At 38.6% G+C, this 16,987-nt stretch overlaps 1 protein-coding gene across 1 annotated transcript in view; it reads left to right on the forward strand.

The window, feature by feature from the left end:
• LOC111867762 overlaps positions 1-16,688 on the forward strand; it is a gene marked incomplete at its 5' end in the record, with an annotated part of 371,575 nt that extends 354,887 nt beyond the window's left edge. The window contains 4 exons of the mRNA XM_023857906.1: positions 7,399-7,494; positions 8,793-8,985; positions 11,326-11,522; positions 14,252-16,688. Of these exons, the coding sequence (XP_023713674.1) occupies positions 7,399-7,494; positions 8,793-8,985; positions 11,326-11,512 (476 nt within the window). The remainder of the gene's footprint in view (positions 1-7,398; positions 7,495-8,792; positions 8,986-11,325; positions 11,523-14,251) is intronic.
• Between the last annotated feature and the right edge of the window lie 299 nt (positions 16,689-16,987).

The following is a 16,987-nucleotide window of genomic DNA, read 5'->3' on the forward strand; positions in this document are numbered from 1 at the left end:
CCGATATCGATATGTAATTCCATATCGATTAACTTAAGTATTAAAATCGCAGTCTGCGCTGAAATAGTCTGACCCTTTCTAATCACAAAACTCATTACAAGCAGATCGCTTCATTCTGTCGCCAGCTGGCATATGAATTTAGGGCTTCAGTCACGCTAATTGCGAACCGGTTCCCTGGTTATGTCATCATCCTATACGTCTCTCCCCTCCCAATCCATCACCACCTCTGACATGCAACCAATATTATCATTCCTGTTATTATTGCAATCATCATCATCATTCTTATTCGTGGTTAATGATACTCTATTTTTTAGTTTTTACAATTTAATTCTTGTAAAATTTGAGGTCTTCATGGTGTTCACTATGAAGAATACCGTCTTCTGCGATATGGCGCCCTGTAGATCTTGTGTGAACCGACGTTTCGGAAGAACATTGGTCCACACAAAATGTACACGGCGTCAAATCCCAGAATACTGCATTCTTCAATTTAATTCTTAGTCTAGATTTTAGTCAAGATCTTCTTTTGCATACATTCAGTGCTCACCAGCACTACTCGCCCTTGGTAAGCTATGGGTAAAGCAATTGAATTTAATCATTATAATTGTGAAGTGTCAATCGTCCTTCTGATAGGTTGGGCTTCTTCTGCTAATGTTGTTTGTATGGACATGACGTATTTGGAACAAAATTTGTTTTCCTTAATCATATTTTATAACGATATTTTCTTAATTATTAAGATATTAATTATATTCATTATGAATATATGTATATATTTATTCTCAATGCATAATGATTGGCTTGATTGCAGGTAACGAATTTTTATTAACATGTAAATAACGCAAACTGTTTTTGCCTTATTTTGTATGTATATATAGAACCGACGCTGTTGAAGCTGAGTTACTAACATAAATAAACAAGTATTACAACTCACACTGTACTACTTAGTGAAGATATGATCATTCTCTCTTGATTAGTATTCGCATACTTATAAAATCCTAAGGCTTTGCCAACCTCTTCTTACTCTGTCGTTATGTAGAAGTCAGTTTTGTTAGTAATTACGGATAGGACTGATAGTAGGCAAAGATAGGTACCCATGCTCCAGTCGGCATTGCAGTGTCATCCTTCACCTAGAACAGATTTCCGTTACGGGTAAACTGCAAATTCAGGCTGATAGTGATTTTAAGAGCGAATCAGTGGAGTAGTATCTGAGGACACTGTAGCTAGTGAGTGGAATAGTTTATTTGGAATGGCCAGCCTATTTCTGTTATTTTAGATCAGTGAGAATAACACGCTGATTCTTATAAATAAGTAGAAGTGAGGGCTGCGGAAAGTATACAGGAAGAGTAGAGAGCATGATGAGAGTGGCCGAACAACAGATCATAGTAAAATTTGTAAAACATCTCTCGGCGTTTATTTTGTAGGAGCAATTGACGCAGCCATTCACTTTTATGAAGTCGTAATTAAGATAAATGTACTTTTATCTGCAATTTAGTTGTGATGTTTAAAAGGACAATTATGGTGCTCTGTTCCAAGTCGTGAAAACCTACAGAGTAGGTGTTTTCGGAGACGATAATTTTATACACAATCATCCCCGAAAATATTTCTGCAGGTAGCAGCTTGGTGCAAATTCTTATTCTATCGATTCTATCAATTTTGCAATCCTGTATTTAAGCACCCTGTTGCATTACTATACCTAAACTGTTCATGTACTACACAGTCCGCCAGCAATGCAACAGATTGTTCCTTCTTTCTTACATTTTCACTTTCGACAAATATGTTTCGGTCCTAAATGGCCGTCTTCAAATATCTTACTATGCTAAATCTGCTACATTGCACTAATATTATCCATTCGTCGTATATGCGACTGCACGCTTCATGATTTAAAACGTCATACTCCTAGTCAATTGGTTTACGCTAAAATAGCATACGATGTAGTTCAGTTAATATAAATCGAATAAAATATATTAAAATTTCCTTTAAATTTTGTAAAATCCTTATTGCACCTCATAATTGTTTTGATCTGTATCCTTTAGAATTTTTATTGCGGAAGCCTGTTTTTTTATTCGTAAGCCCGTTGTTGTGTTATGTCTGCAATCTGTAATTTACGTGTATCAAGTTTCCTGTGAAATTCCGTCGAGGAGCTTAATTGCTGCACGCTTCCTGCTAGTTTCTAGTCTGGCTTACACTTCATCACTAAAGAGGAAAGCGAAGTTTTTCATTAAAACGTCCTTTGACTTTCATTAGACTAAACGGCGTTGTATCGCAGTCATAATTCAGCTGTTTTGTGACATCATCGCTATTGTGCGTGCACAAGCCACATTTCCACTAATTGAAATCTCACCGCAAGTCCCTCTATTGAGATGTAATTCCCATGTTCTCAAACATCAAATAGTCTCCCTTATACAAGTAACGATTATGATAGTCTTGCCGCCAACGTTCTTCCTTTTATACAAGTCAATTCCCCCTTTCAGAAATTCAAAATCTCTTCCCCATTTTCTGAGGCAGAAAAACTCTTCTGTTTGTAAAACCATTGTCCCATATTCTAGAAAGTCAGAGATATTCTCTTTACAGAAGCAATAATTTTGTCTTCGAAAACACAAACTTTTCACTGTTTATAAGTCATAATTCTGCATCTGAAACGTGAACGCTTTTCTGACTATAAATCTATAATTCCAAATTTCCGGGACTCCAGCACTCTTCCTTTTAAATAAGCCGCAATTCCTATAGAACTGTACTGAAATATTATTTATTCCTTTTAGACAAGTTATATTTTCGCAGTTCCTGACACACCAAAATATTTCTAGAATATAAAGGTTTTGGCGATGGTGTATAATATTCAGAATCACTGGATTTTCGGACTTTGTCCATCGTCTGGTATCCTAGAGACCAGAAAATACAACGTTTCGAAAATTATATCTGTTCCATTCTCAGGTGAGAGGGAAAAGACACCTCACCTGCTGTTTTGGGTCCCTCAGAAAGAGCTGACCTCAATCACTGATTGAGATTAAGTGTCTTCTCCACTTTATCTGAGGACGGAAACAGATCCAGTTCCCGAAAAGTTATGTTTCCTAGTTTATAGTATATCGGAAGGTGAACAAGTCCAAAACTCGATAATTCTGAGCAAAATGTTTCTGTTCATATAATCCAAAATTCAGTCGTTCTAAGACACTAAGATTCCTCCCGAAACACCAATAGTCATAGCCTTGTTGCATTGTTATGATGGATGAGTAAAAATATACCCACAAATACAATTTTTTCCATGGTTTCCTGCGTGGGAGTGCGGTAACGTCTACTTTAAATGGGATTTTCGTTTGGACAAATTGCAATTTGAAACCTCTGAAGAAAGGCCTCCTAATTTATTAAATTGTAGGGACCTGCCAACGTGCCATAATGGATCTTGTAACTGTCGCCTGCTGAAGACAGAGCTGACAGGCTTCGAGACAAGGCTGCTAATTGTGATATATGAGCTTCACCTCCTTTATCTTATGCATTCAATTAAACTTCCTACGGGCGTCTTAACAGCAGCGTTCCAAATGCAATTTGTGGCCTCCAAACTAATTATCGTTTTAAGCAGTCCTTGTTTAACAAGTCTTTAATATATCTAACCATTTCGCTATATAACTTATTTTGACAGTACCTCCTAGCAGTATCAGCACTGTAACAGTGTGACAGACAAAAGTCGTGCTAATCAGATAAGTAGTCTGTTAGTTTCATGGGGAATTTTTGGAAAAAATTATCTAATAGTGTGGTTGTTACTTGGTAGAAAGTGGCCTGCCTTTGATAGAGGGAAGGTGATGCTATCACTACAAAATATAATAAAAAAAAATTCATGGCTTAAATCCGCAAGCGAACTATACCGACCGAGCGACTGCCGTTTGTCGGTGAAATTAGTGCCAACTTTAGCGGATAGATGATGTCGGGTCGTCAGCACAACAAATCCCCACGGCCGTTAATTTCTTTTATGGATAATAAAAATAAGAAATCTGTATATTTTTATCACATTGCTTCCCCCTGTCGGTCCACATTCAAAGCGTTTTAGTCTGCTCGGACTTAGAATCCTGGTGAAAATTACGTTACACCACTTTAAGGTATACCTGAAAATCGGTATTTTCCTCACGGTTACAAAAACAATGCAGATATCAAGACTGTACTTTTTTTCGAAATATAATCTTTGTTCCCCCGAATTTTCCTTTATAGTATTACATTTTCAAATCATGATAATTATGCGTGTATAAGTTTATATTGTCTGAATACATTAATAATTATTGTTATAAATTTCCCTAAGAGAAGAAAAAGATAGAGGATTTTTATAAGAAAACTTCATAGACTTAAAAGAGACTATATATATGGATAAATACCGTCTTAAGTGCAACAAATTTTATTGTAATTTTTACTTCTTTTCCTCCTCCACACTACATGTTTCGGCCCTAAATGGCCATCATCAGGTGTGTATCACTCACGTAGCTGTTACACTGCTTGTTAAAATTTAAAATTTAAAATTACCAGTCTTTCTAATTGTATAAAATCTTTGTTAATCTACACGCGTCGATTTGATTTTTAAATTAGCACTTTTTAAAACTTAATTCAAGTTAAAATGTCTATAAGATCTCTGTTCTTTCTTTTTCAATTTTTTTTTAGTTAAAATTTTTTCAGGGTACATGCCCTATATCTACGGTGCTGCAGCGGCCACTTCTTGTTTTATCGTTGTTCATGTGTTGTCTGTAATATACAAATATTCCTGTTACTATCTTATGTTATGTCATGTTATGTTATTCTTATATGTTTATACTGTTATTTGTACTTACTCAGTGTAGGCGCTCTCTGTGTGTGTCGCTGCTTATCTTTAATACGTTTGCTGTCTGGTGTACTGTGTGCTGTGTTTTATGTTCGTGAGTGTTGGAGGGGGAATGGGTAGTGGGGGGAGGGAGGTACCGTTAGCTTGTATAGATTTCGTATATAGTTTGAAATATGGGATTGTATGTTTCTATGTGTGTGTCATTCATTTGTAGGCCTTTCTTACTTATTTTATATATATGGTATTTCTCTAATGTATTCAAATGTTTACCCTTTTTTCCCGTTGTTACAACTTCCATTACGTCTGTTATTGTTCCGTATGAATGTCCCGTATTTAGTATGTGATTTGAGTACCCGGAATTGCAATTATTATTTCTAATATCATGTAGATGTTCTTTATATCTAGCGTTAAATGTTCGGCCCGTTTGTCCAATGTATTTCAATGGGCAATCTACACATTTCATTTGGTATATGCCACTTTTATTGTATTTATCTAATTGTGGTTTTTGTTTGAGTATGTTTTCTATTGTGTTACGTGTGCGGAATGCTACTTTTACCTGTGTGCCTTTAAAAAGTTTTGTAATTTGTCTTACTTCTTTTGTACTATATGTAAATATGGCCCACTTTGTTTTTGGTTGTTGTTCGTCGTCATTTGTGTTTGATTTTTGTTCACGTTTTGTCTGATTCGATCTTTTGATTATGTTAGTGTCGTATCCATTGTTATGTAGTATGTTTTTAATAATGTTCTTCTCACTATTAAAAACATACTACATAACAACGGATACGATCTTATAGACATTTTAACTTGAATTAAGTTTTAAAAAGTGCTAATTTAAAAATCAAATCGACGCGTGTAGATTAACAAAGATTTTATACAATTAGAAAGACTGGTAATTGTAAATTTTAAATTTTAACAAGCAGTGTAACAGCTACGTGAGTGATACACACCTGATGATGGCCATTTAGGGCCGAAACATGTAGTGTGGAGGAGGAAAAGAAGTAAAAACTACAATAAAATTTGTTGCACTTAAGACGGTATTTATCCATATATATTGTGTGAGTGTAACAGGATGCTGAAATATAATATTGTAAATATAATATTAAAAGAGACAGTTGAGAAAATTACACGAAGAGGTGTTCCAATGTCGATACTGTTCATCAAATAATATTAGGGCTGAAAGAGATACGGATTGGCCTGGCATTTAGCATGTATGGAAGAGGTGAAGTAACATACAAAATTATGACTTTAACAACTGAAGGGAAGATTCCACTTGGGAAAATTAGGCGTAAACAGGAGTAGGGCATTAGAATATATCTCTAAAAGAACCAAGACGTGAGAATGTTGAATGAATTTACATGTCTCAAGATGGATTCCAATGACTGGCTCATGTCAAGACAGAAATAAGCGTTCAGGTTTCATGGAAGGCGGGGAACTTCTTGACCAGCTAAGATACTGCTAGTTTCTGTGTTCCATGCAGTTATCTAGTTTGCTATTAAGCTAAGTATGGAAGCAATCAAGAATGAGGTAACTTGGACAGCACGATCTAGATTCCTAGCTTGAAATAACTTGTATTAATTTTAGTCAAAAATTTGGGGAAGAAGGAGGCCTCTGTTGATATTCTTTCGAAAAACTCTCCCACTCCGGGCCTCAGACATATCTGACAACGAGTTGGATACTCTGTGTAAGATCACTGTTGTAAAGGTGTTTGTCAATGAAATGCTGTGGTCTTAAATGCAGGATGGACACCGTAGAGCCATGGACAGAGATGTCCTCTTCTGAGTCTTCATCAGCAATTGTAATTTGTGAGGTCGAGGAATTTATTGCTGTTTAGCAACTTTCGTGAAACGAACCTCGTGTTTGTGGTGATGGCTCGAGTAATTAGCAGCTGTTCACAAACAGGTCTTAGCAAAACCTCTATCTCACTCCAGTTTCGGAACTGTGCATTTGTAAATGTAGTGAGCAGAAGAGTTTTGCTGACGCTACGCTTATGTGCTTGTACGTTGAGTTGAAGGGAAGAATTAAACTGAAATATATTTATTTCGGTTCCGCTTGTGAAGGAATGCCTGGCGAGTAGAATTTTTGTCTGCCTGGTGAAATAAGCCAACAATTATTGGTATCTCTTCATAACATAATAGAGACAACCGTCTAAATAAAAACGGCTCAAGCTGAAGACTGCTCGGGGTATAACCTGTGTAACGTTTGTATATTACTGGTGTCGAATTTCTGTAAACACTTCTGTGTGTGTGTGTGTGTGTGTATGTATGTGTGCTTGTGGAAGCAAGGACCAGTTCGTGACTTAAGCGCCCGCTAGATTCATTCCCAGTAGAGAGAGACTGAACATTAAAATTCAGACCCCATTTCAAAACACGTCAAATTTCTCGTAAGTAAAATATGATCATGTGCACCGACGTTATTTGAAGCCAAGAATTATTGCGCTGGCGAGGGCCAATATTAATTGAACCTACCGACTATAAGCACTACCCGGAGAAATTGCCATATTATTTCAGATGGCTTTTACATTCTTTGCAGGAGATAACGAATTGTAAACCCTTCTGAATTTCCGATTTGTGTAACGGAAGAATTTATCATGACAAATGTAATTTCAGCTGTGTGTGAGCCACCGTGCCGTTATGGGGGCCACTGTATCAAGCCGCATGCGTGCCATTGTCCGCCTGGCACCAGTGGATCCTACTGCCAGAACTGTAAGTTGCTCTTTCCTATGCTTACCGATCTGCTACACTGCTACTGCAATGCTAACTTGCTTGCTATGAGTATCATGTCGCTACAGACTGTCCTCCTACTATATGCGTTCAGATATACTTTTTGGTGACGCTAACATAATAGCCGCGCGGGTAGCTGCACACCTGCAATGTTCAATTAATTGTCCTGAAATTCTATGCCATTGTAGAGCGATGTGGGAGCTACGAGAAACCCACAGTTCCCATTCAACTGAATGGCTACAAGTGACTTGAAGAAATGTGTCAATTTGTTTGGAAGTAGATCATAAGCATATCCACAGGTTTTGTACGAAATGCATTTTATACTGTCACGAGTTTAGGTGACTGAAATGCGGGTTTGGATTCGTAATTGAATTTATTAACAACCTACAGTGTGTAACTACAAATAGTTATTACACTCTTATTGGTTTACATAATTTACAATCGCTCTACACAAATCTTCTCAGTATATTTCCACCAGTCTTCACAATCCCCTTCGTGGTAAAGAATTTAAAACACTGAAACTGTAAAAGCCTCACTAAATTACACGTTCCACATGAAGTCCTCTAAATCATACACAAAAGTCTTCACATGTCGACCTCTTGTACTCTCCTGTGGTCCTGGTTCTTTTCGCTCCTCCAGCTTGCGACTGAACTCTGTCACTTTCAAGTCACTTTCACAGCTCTTGTTATATAGCCGCAGCACGGACGGCACAGAAAGCAGTTTCTCTATTGCTGATGTTTGTTAACAGAGCCGTTGCATAGCAATGGTCGCGGCACGGACCATATAGGGAACAAGTCACGTCATTCCTAGCCAGCGTCTTCATTGGTGCGATGTTGCCTAGCAACGCGCAATAACATTCCTTCACCTTGTGTGTATTCGTCCGCAGGGTGTTTACCGGCCCGCTACCCAGCAACGCTCTGGCCGTCCACTTTACAATATGCTGACAACAATGTGAACTTGGTAAATTACTGTATTCAGAGCCTGCACTTGTCTCAATTAAGGCGTAGGAATGGACTACTGAATTGCATAATTGTTGTAGCATATGGACTGAGATTTTGTGAAGCATCGATAATTCTTCAGAGAACCCTTAGATAATTTTTAGAACTCATTACTCGATCACACAATGCTGTTAGTGATTTAAAATCTGCCCTAAACTGCAATGAATTTTAAGGGAAATTCATTTCAATACACCACCATTTGAAGAAGTCTGAGAATCACTGCTTTATTACCTGACAATTGGCGCAGACTTACGCTTATTTTCTGCACTCATGTATGTGCAGTTTCATGCCGGTTCACATGTCTGAACGGCGGCACATGTGTGGGACCTGATCAGTGCGAATGCCCTCGCAACGCAACTGGCACTACTTGCGCCGACCCAGTGTGCGATCCGGCATGTGAGAACGGGGCGACGTGCAGTTCCGGCAATAGATGTCTCTGTGAACCAGGCACCTCTGGAACCAGATGCGAAAAGAGGTAAGTAATTACTTGATTCAATTAACCGTCTATTCTCTCTCTTAATTAAAGAGATAATTTCTTGTAATAAGATTACCGTCATTCAAGAGTTCTGTTACTTAGTCGTGAGAAAGACTCATCCAAGTTTGCTACAAAGGATTCCTTCCACTTTTCTTGGTGATCGTAATGAAAGAGACTGAAATAATTCTTTTCTGTAAAATATAAGAAATTTCCCAGATTTAAGGTTCTCGCAGTCTTGGCTATAAATATGCTATACTTTGCGATATAATGCAGTGTAGTGTGATCGAAATCCACCAAAATTTCGGAGGAAAATACTACGTTCATTATAGGCGTCGAATAGCAAGCCAAGTAAAGGCCAACAAGAAGCAGGCTACAAACACAGCCGGTTTCTTGATTGGCCTACTGTTCGAACCTGCAGAAGGAGGCAGATCCTCTGAAACGTCGGTAAAGTTGTACCGGAATACATGATCCTACAACCCTGACGACAATACTCTGAATGTATTTCCCCTTTTTTACGTACATTTGTGAGGCTTCGAAGTGAGGTTACGTATGACAGAATTCAATCAAACAAAGGAGCTCTAATTATTATTATTATTATTATTATTATTATTATTATTATTATTATTTTAGAATGGGTTCATAGATTCTAACGGCATTCCCTGAAGTACGTGGTTTGACAAATGTAGTTTTCTTTCCAAATTATTTTAAGGAAGAAGCCTGTATTGATGAAGAAATATGGATATACTCGTATGTAAACCGAAAGCGTTTGGCGAGTCTTTGTACTCAGGGAGTCAAACAACTACAGTCCCTTTTCAACAGTCTGAGCTAGAAATTTGCTTCCTCTTAGAAAGAGAGCATTGAAATTACCAAATTAAATAAAATTTATTCACACAAAAGGGGGTGCGGAGAATCTAATTTTTCTTTTTTAGCATGACGTCATGAAGGTGCGCGCAATGGGGAAACAGTAGTCAATTTCCATGTCTTCTTCATTTCAAATGTCATGTCTGTTGCAGTAGGTGTAACAAGAAACTAACTAATTAAGCACTACGCCATGAAGTCCTATAGGGTGGTGGATGCACATTCCCTTGACCTCGGCACTATTTGGAGGTGAGAGGTCAGCTTCACGTCCTTGCCACTTTATCACAGGGGGAAAGTCCCGGTATCTATTGGATAGAGGGTTGGGTGGGTCCCAGAGCCGGTTGGACGATATGGAGAAGAGAAAATTCTGACCCTACCGGGACTCGAACTCCGAATCCCCGGTCGTCCAATCTGTAGGCAGTCGCTATGTCGACTGCGCTACCCCGGCGTAACAACAATACTATTCAGAAGTTGAAACGCGGACAGTTAATTCTACCTCTCATTGAATGCGATGTCTTAATTTCAGATAATGGTCATCAGAACACCCACGCTTATAAGCAACAAATGTAAGGCCCACAGATGAGAAACTATTTAAGTGAATATCACGAATACACATAGATGTTACACGTACTTTTCCATTTATGGTATGAATTCCAGTTTATTGGAATATTTAATGATATTGTTCCAATTACATAGATTATAAAGCTTCGAATGAAGTGGAAATGTTGTAATGAACGGAAAATACATGTAAGATCGGGCGTAGAAAAATAACTTCCTTAAGAGCTAGAAGAAAACAAAAAATAACTACTAACTTATGTTGAGTAACTTGGTTGTAGACGCAACATTCCTTCGAATGGAAATGTAGAGATATCTCTGAACGCGTACCGGTCTGTAGAGTTCATGCATTACAGCATAGCAGCTCAAAATGGCAGCATGTTCACTGCGTCCTGCTTCGGGCACTAGAATAGAATTTGGTTGAATTTATCTGAGGAAATCACCGAGATTCCAGCTAGACCCATACTCCGTGGTCTGTAGTCCGCAAGCGAACTATACCGACCGAGCCACCGCCGCTTGTCGGCGAAGTTCGTGCCAACTTTAGCGAATGGAGCGTGTCGCGTTGTCAGGGCAACAAATCCCCACTGCCGTTAATCTCAGTTTTCTAGACCGGAGCTGTTATTTCTTTGAAATAACTCCTCAATTATCCTCACGAGGCTGAGTGGACCCTGTTCCAGACCCACCACTTCTCAGAAAGTCTGGTAGCGCCAGGAATATAACCCGGGACCTTTGGATCTCTAGCCAGGAACTATGACCACTAGACCACAGATGCGATATTCCAGCTGGATACATAGTAAATACAAGTTTAAAAATTCATCTTTAACTGTAGTGTTGTTATTGTTGACAAACTTTATACTTCTGCAACTTTGGTTGTGACCGCATGACTGTGGCCCGATTTCCACGTTGCGTATGTTGCGTATTTTGCAGGAAATGTGAATACCGCCCTTACCAAGAGCCCTATACAAGGGGATTCCGGCGCCTTGTAAGCAGGCGCTATGAGACCAAATGCGACCCATGGGGCTGGAAGACTTGTGTTCATTACCAGCCAGAGTACCAGACAGTCTACAAGACATTCTACCGCACTGTCTACAAGTGTGCGGACAGTCATCACTAAAAGTGACTCGGTAAGTATGTAGGCTCTGCCGTCAGGAACAGAACCGGTGTGCCAGAGGTTCTGTGGCATTTTAATATATGGGAAGGTTGTCATGAATGGTGAATAGGTAATTTGGAAAGAAGACGTCCCCATTTATAACCTTTCGCTTTGGGGAGGTGATGGAAACCGAGCAAAATCTGGGCCCAGAAAAACAAATAATCCGTTTGAGATTCAAACCGGGTACCTTCCAATAAAAGTCTACAGCGTTACCAGTACACCAGTTACTGACGGTAGAATGTATAATTTTTTATTACCAAAGGGAACTTATCAAATTTTTTGTGCATGGTCTAATTCCTGTTGAATCGAAATAGACCATCGGACCCGCCATACATCAGTTACATACTGCAACTCATGCATTCACCGACTCGTGTAGATAGGTCTATGTAAATTTAATACTGTCCGACAAGTTCTTATAAGTACTTTATGGCAGTTTGGAACTGAATAAATTAAATTTGGTAGTTGTTTTCTAAGGAACATGACCTTTTGGGGCACTAAATATACATCTCTAGCTCACTGTTCGGACCGAAATCCGCACAACATAATCCAAAGCGAAGTCCCTCTTAGAAATACGGTACATAAAAGAATAATGTAACATGTAGACCCGTTGTTAAGTAATGACTCTGTAAACAACGCCCGCTGCTAGGCAACAATTGAGCGGTAATAGAGGAAATGTGTTTTCACTGCAGTCCGTGCCGAGATGTTATAACCAGGGCAATCATTGAGACTGAAGTGCAGTGCAGGGAAGTGAAGAGTTGATTAGTGAGTAAGTGAGCAGGCAGAGAACCACAGTTCAGTTGTTATGAGCTGTTACTGTTACAAGCTGGTAGCTGAGACATGGGGATACTTCGAGAACCCAGAGTAAGTGGGAAGTCCGTCGTTGAAGCCGTTACTAGGTAACGACTAGTTAAGACAAGGCAGACGGAGAAGACTTAGTACGTGCTGCAGTGTCCTGTAGAGTGTGTGAAATGATGATAACAACCAGGAAGTGTTCAGTAAATCCAGTTACCAATCCAAACCCCGTCTATAAAAACTTATACACATTACAACTGATGTCAGAAATGGTTGGATTAGAAACTGCATTGGATAGTGATAATAATAATACAATAGTAAAGCACATGCACAGTGTCAACCTAATCATATAAGTGATATCATCATTTGAATGCACATATGCCAGCCTGTGGCAATCCAAAAAGGAAAATTGTTTACGTAAACTACCTTAAATCCATGCAAAGCAGGTAGATTGAAGTGTAGGTGATAGTACATATATTTTCTGCTATTAATGACCACATGAATAACTTACATGTAAAATTCCTTAGTACCGTAACGATGCGGTAAAAATCTCCTTCAATAATAATAGCCTGTTTTCTGTGCGTTGTCGTGCGGATGAAATATCACGGCAGTTAGAAACAGAACATATGGAAGTGTTTCAGAGTATTTCAGAGTGTTTAAGTGAGAGAGTTCTCGGTGGAAGATAGCCACGGAAATTCGTCGTGTGAAGACGACGTGAGTGATTAGAATAGTTTGTTCATGTGGTGTGATTTGAAGCGCTGATTTCTATGTGGAAATATGTTGCCCGGAGAGGACTAGTGCGTGTGTCACAGTGAATTATGAAATGTGTAAATCAACTATAGCGCTATAAATTAGGTGTGATTAAAAGAGGTTGTAACGAATGTATTAATAAATTCAACGATCCGAACTACAACCCGTCATTTTCGTCACGCGTATCACCCTACACGTGACAATAATAATAATGTCACGTGTATCCTGGTAGCGCGACAGTAAATAATGGGTTTCGGATCTGATAACTCGATTTATTCGATAATTTCCACATCGTAACTATAATTCGTTATTACACCTCAAATTATTACTGAAACAGTAAAGCCTTCACACTTCAATTCTAATCTTCGTTTGTAGCCTCCGGGACTCTGCTGTTGGGTTCTGTCAGTCAGTCCGTTATCTTCGCTACTCTTATAATCTTCTCTTGAACCGTGTAGAAGTCACTAGTCTCTCAGTTGCTTCGAACTCCTCTCAACTCAACTGCTGAACTGCCTTGAACGACGTCTTCTTGACGAATCCTGTCGAACAAGTCAAAGACAAAGTCACGTTGTGACTGATTGTCAGTCAGTCAGTAAGTCTTGGTGTCGAGCCCCATCTGGGGCCCATGACCAGTTATTGATTATTACCGTTTAGCAGTTACGGTCATATTTCTATGGGGCGCCCTCTCTGACGAGAGGACGGGTCTATCTTTTGCATATGCTGATGGTCCTTGCCAGCGCGGTCTTTCTCGGGTCCGAGTCCCTTGGGACTCGAGACCATATTTTACTGTCTCAGATTTGATACTTCCCCTTTCGTCGCCCCCTACCACTCGCACGGTCACGGTGGGGGTATTCGACCCCGCCTCCACACGGGGGTCTGCCGAACAGTTTCATTGCGTCCCATATAACCTCGGCATGAACAATCCACAGAAAACACATCAATTGCTCAGCAACGGATATTATGTATTGTTGTCAGGCGTCTGCACCGATGCGTTGCATGGCAATGGACGTCCTATTGTTGCGCTTTCGTTGCTGTGATATGTGTTTTCCGGTATGTTACCTAGAAAAGTGTTGAGCTATTCCGGCACAATAATAATAATAGTAATCCATTATAAACATGCGTCTTATATTCATAATAATTTGTAACTTGAGAATGTTCTTATAGTTTCAGAAAAATCCTTGTAATAAGAGGACTGGATATAATTTCTGCTCAATGTAGAAGAGAAGGTGCAACCAGCTTCTGTCCATACCCGAATGGAATTGTTAGACAGTGAAGACGACGTTTCTTCAAACAATTTACAATCGATACCAATCATTGATGATTGCAGTGTTACCAACCACAAATACTTGAACTACGTGTTCCACGGTGATGTTCTGTTACACAGCAACGAAACTTAGGGTGAGGACTGATGCTTCGAAGATAGAGGAGACAAAGCATAACTTGGTGGCCATGGCTCTGTAGCACAGTGCTCCATCTTACTCACTACGCGTGTTTTAGCTGGGAGAATACTTAACAGATTCTGGATGATATAGCCGGTACAGCGTTGAGTGTAATTTTGTAGATTGGTACTTTAATTCCCTTTCCTACATAATATTCATACATACGGTGTTCGGAATTAATATTGTCACATTTTACCAACCATCGTATCGCAAAATTTGACTTATATTGACAAGAATTTGCTAAGTTTCAGCAGTACAAATTTTGGCACTTAATTGGAAAAATGGAATTAGTGACAAGTAACGTGTGATTAAAAAATTAATTTAATTCTTACGTTCCTCATAGATATTTGTAAACACTTTGACGAAACTTAATTATTATAAACCTATAGTTGTACCTCATTTGATTCTTCCTAATATTCCTTGAGTTTCGCCGCACGGAATTTTGATTTCGACTTTCTTCCTGCTTCCGAAATATATATTTTGAAATATAAATATCAAAATATCTAGGTGCCAGCTTTTTGTTTTACTAGTTCTAAAGATTTTTTCCGAAATAAATCACCGTTATAGAGAAAATACATTGACTGACCTGCGCCCAGAGTGTATATGGACTGGACACAATATTGTGGTACATACCAAAGACAGAATTACTGGTTTTTCATCAGCTATGATGGAAATTGGGAATTACTTTCTTATGTATGATAAATAAATAAGTGTCTACATTAAGAGCAGGTCCTGTCAGTTCCTCGATCATTACATCTTGCGAATTTTGTATTCGTAGTGTCTCCACCTTTTCAGTCACCGGAGACGAAAATTCTGTTACACAAACCGGAGCAGCATGAATATTTCCTATACATTTAATTGATGGTTTTATACATAATACTTATTATATGCTTTAACAGGAATTTTTAACAAATTTCAAAGAATTATTTCAGAAGGACAAATCAGAAAATATTTTATACGTCCAAGAGCTCTTTACAGATATTATCTGCCAACAGGCATGAACTCGAGTCATGTTAGTCTGAGTTTCTGATGCAACTGTGACACTGTCTCTCTTAACTGACGCTGTGTGACGGTGTGTATTGTTTGAGAATATCCGAGATAATCAAGTAAATCCAATCCAATACGTCTATACTACATTCGTACATTTAACCTCATTTTATAAGCGCGCATGGGACACTCTATTCACGCCATTGCATTGTTATAATAGAATGATGAAAGGACACAATTTCTACACGAAAATCACTCTGAGTTTGAAGAGATTAGTTAAATTAGGGAAGCTAAACGAGAGGTATATCATGGAACCAAAATTTTATACCTTTTTAGACTAAAAGATATTATCCCCACATAATGTATTTGTTTAAATTTATATTTCTATTCCTTTCAAACATTTTAAATGTGTGTATTAGTTCAACTGTGAATGAGAAGTATCTTTCCATCCAAAATGCACCCTACAAATTATTCTGCAGACATTTGCAGAAGTTCACATAACAATATGCCCTTGTTCCTAAGTGAATATTTGTTGATGGTGCCCCACCTCCAAACTTAACCAGGATAATTCTTTCATGCGATATTTGTCTAGTGTCAAGACTCAGCCCCAATATGCAACCATGCAGCAAGTGCATGACGCACTTCTTTATACGCAACAGCTCGGGGTGAATTGCTGGATACACATGACTCTGTCTCCTGACATCTGTTGTCTATGGGTCAGCAAATGAAAGACACAAGTTTGTATTCCAAGGATTGTCTGCAAAACAGGGAGTTTGTTTTTGGAATTCCAAGTGCCGACCCTTGATGCACTAATAATAATATTACTAGTCCAGACGATAGAAACGTTGGCCTATGTCTTTTTGGGGTAGATATTGAAGGCAATCCGACTTGCTACTCAAACACGATCATGAAATTGGGCGTGATACATTGCTAAGTAGTGCAGATAATTGTGGGAGATAGTATCCGCTGTCTGAAGAGTGGCAATATTCCATTTCGAGAACTGGCACTGTTATCCCATTCAGGTGAGTTCCTGTCATTAGAGAGAGTCTTTCTTTTGTTTATATATTCGATACTGGTTCACAGTAACCAGGCATACCTATTTAATATTCATATAATTTTGTTTGCATTCCGACTCATTCAATTAACATTCAAAATAAAAATATGTACCGTATATATCTGCGAAGGTGCTATGGCATGGGCTTGGAAATGAATGTGGAGAAAACAAAAGTAATGAAAATTTCGAGACAACCAACCCCAATCACAATAAAGATAGACCAAAAACAACTGGAGAATGTGAAATGTTTTAAATATTTGGGTAGCTTGTTAACAGATGATGGAAGGTGTACTAGTGAAATTAAATCCAGGATTGCCATGGCAAAAGCTGCATTTAGCAAGAAGAAGAATCTTTTTACCAGCAAATTGGACTTAAATTTGAGGAAGAAACTAGTGAAATGCTACATTTGGAGCATAGCTC

This window comes from Cryptotermes secundus, unplaced genomic scaffold (genome assembly GCF_002891405.2).
Source record: "Cryptotermes secundus unplaced genomic scaffold, Csec_1.0 scaffold615, whole genome shotgun sequence".
Lineage (NCBI taxonomy): Eukaryota > Metazoa > Arthropoda > Insecta > Blattodea > Kalotermitidae > Cryptotermes > Cryptotermes secundus.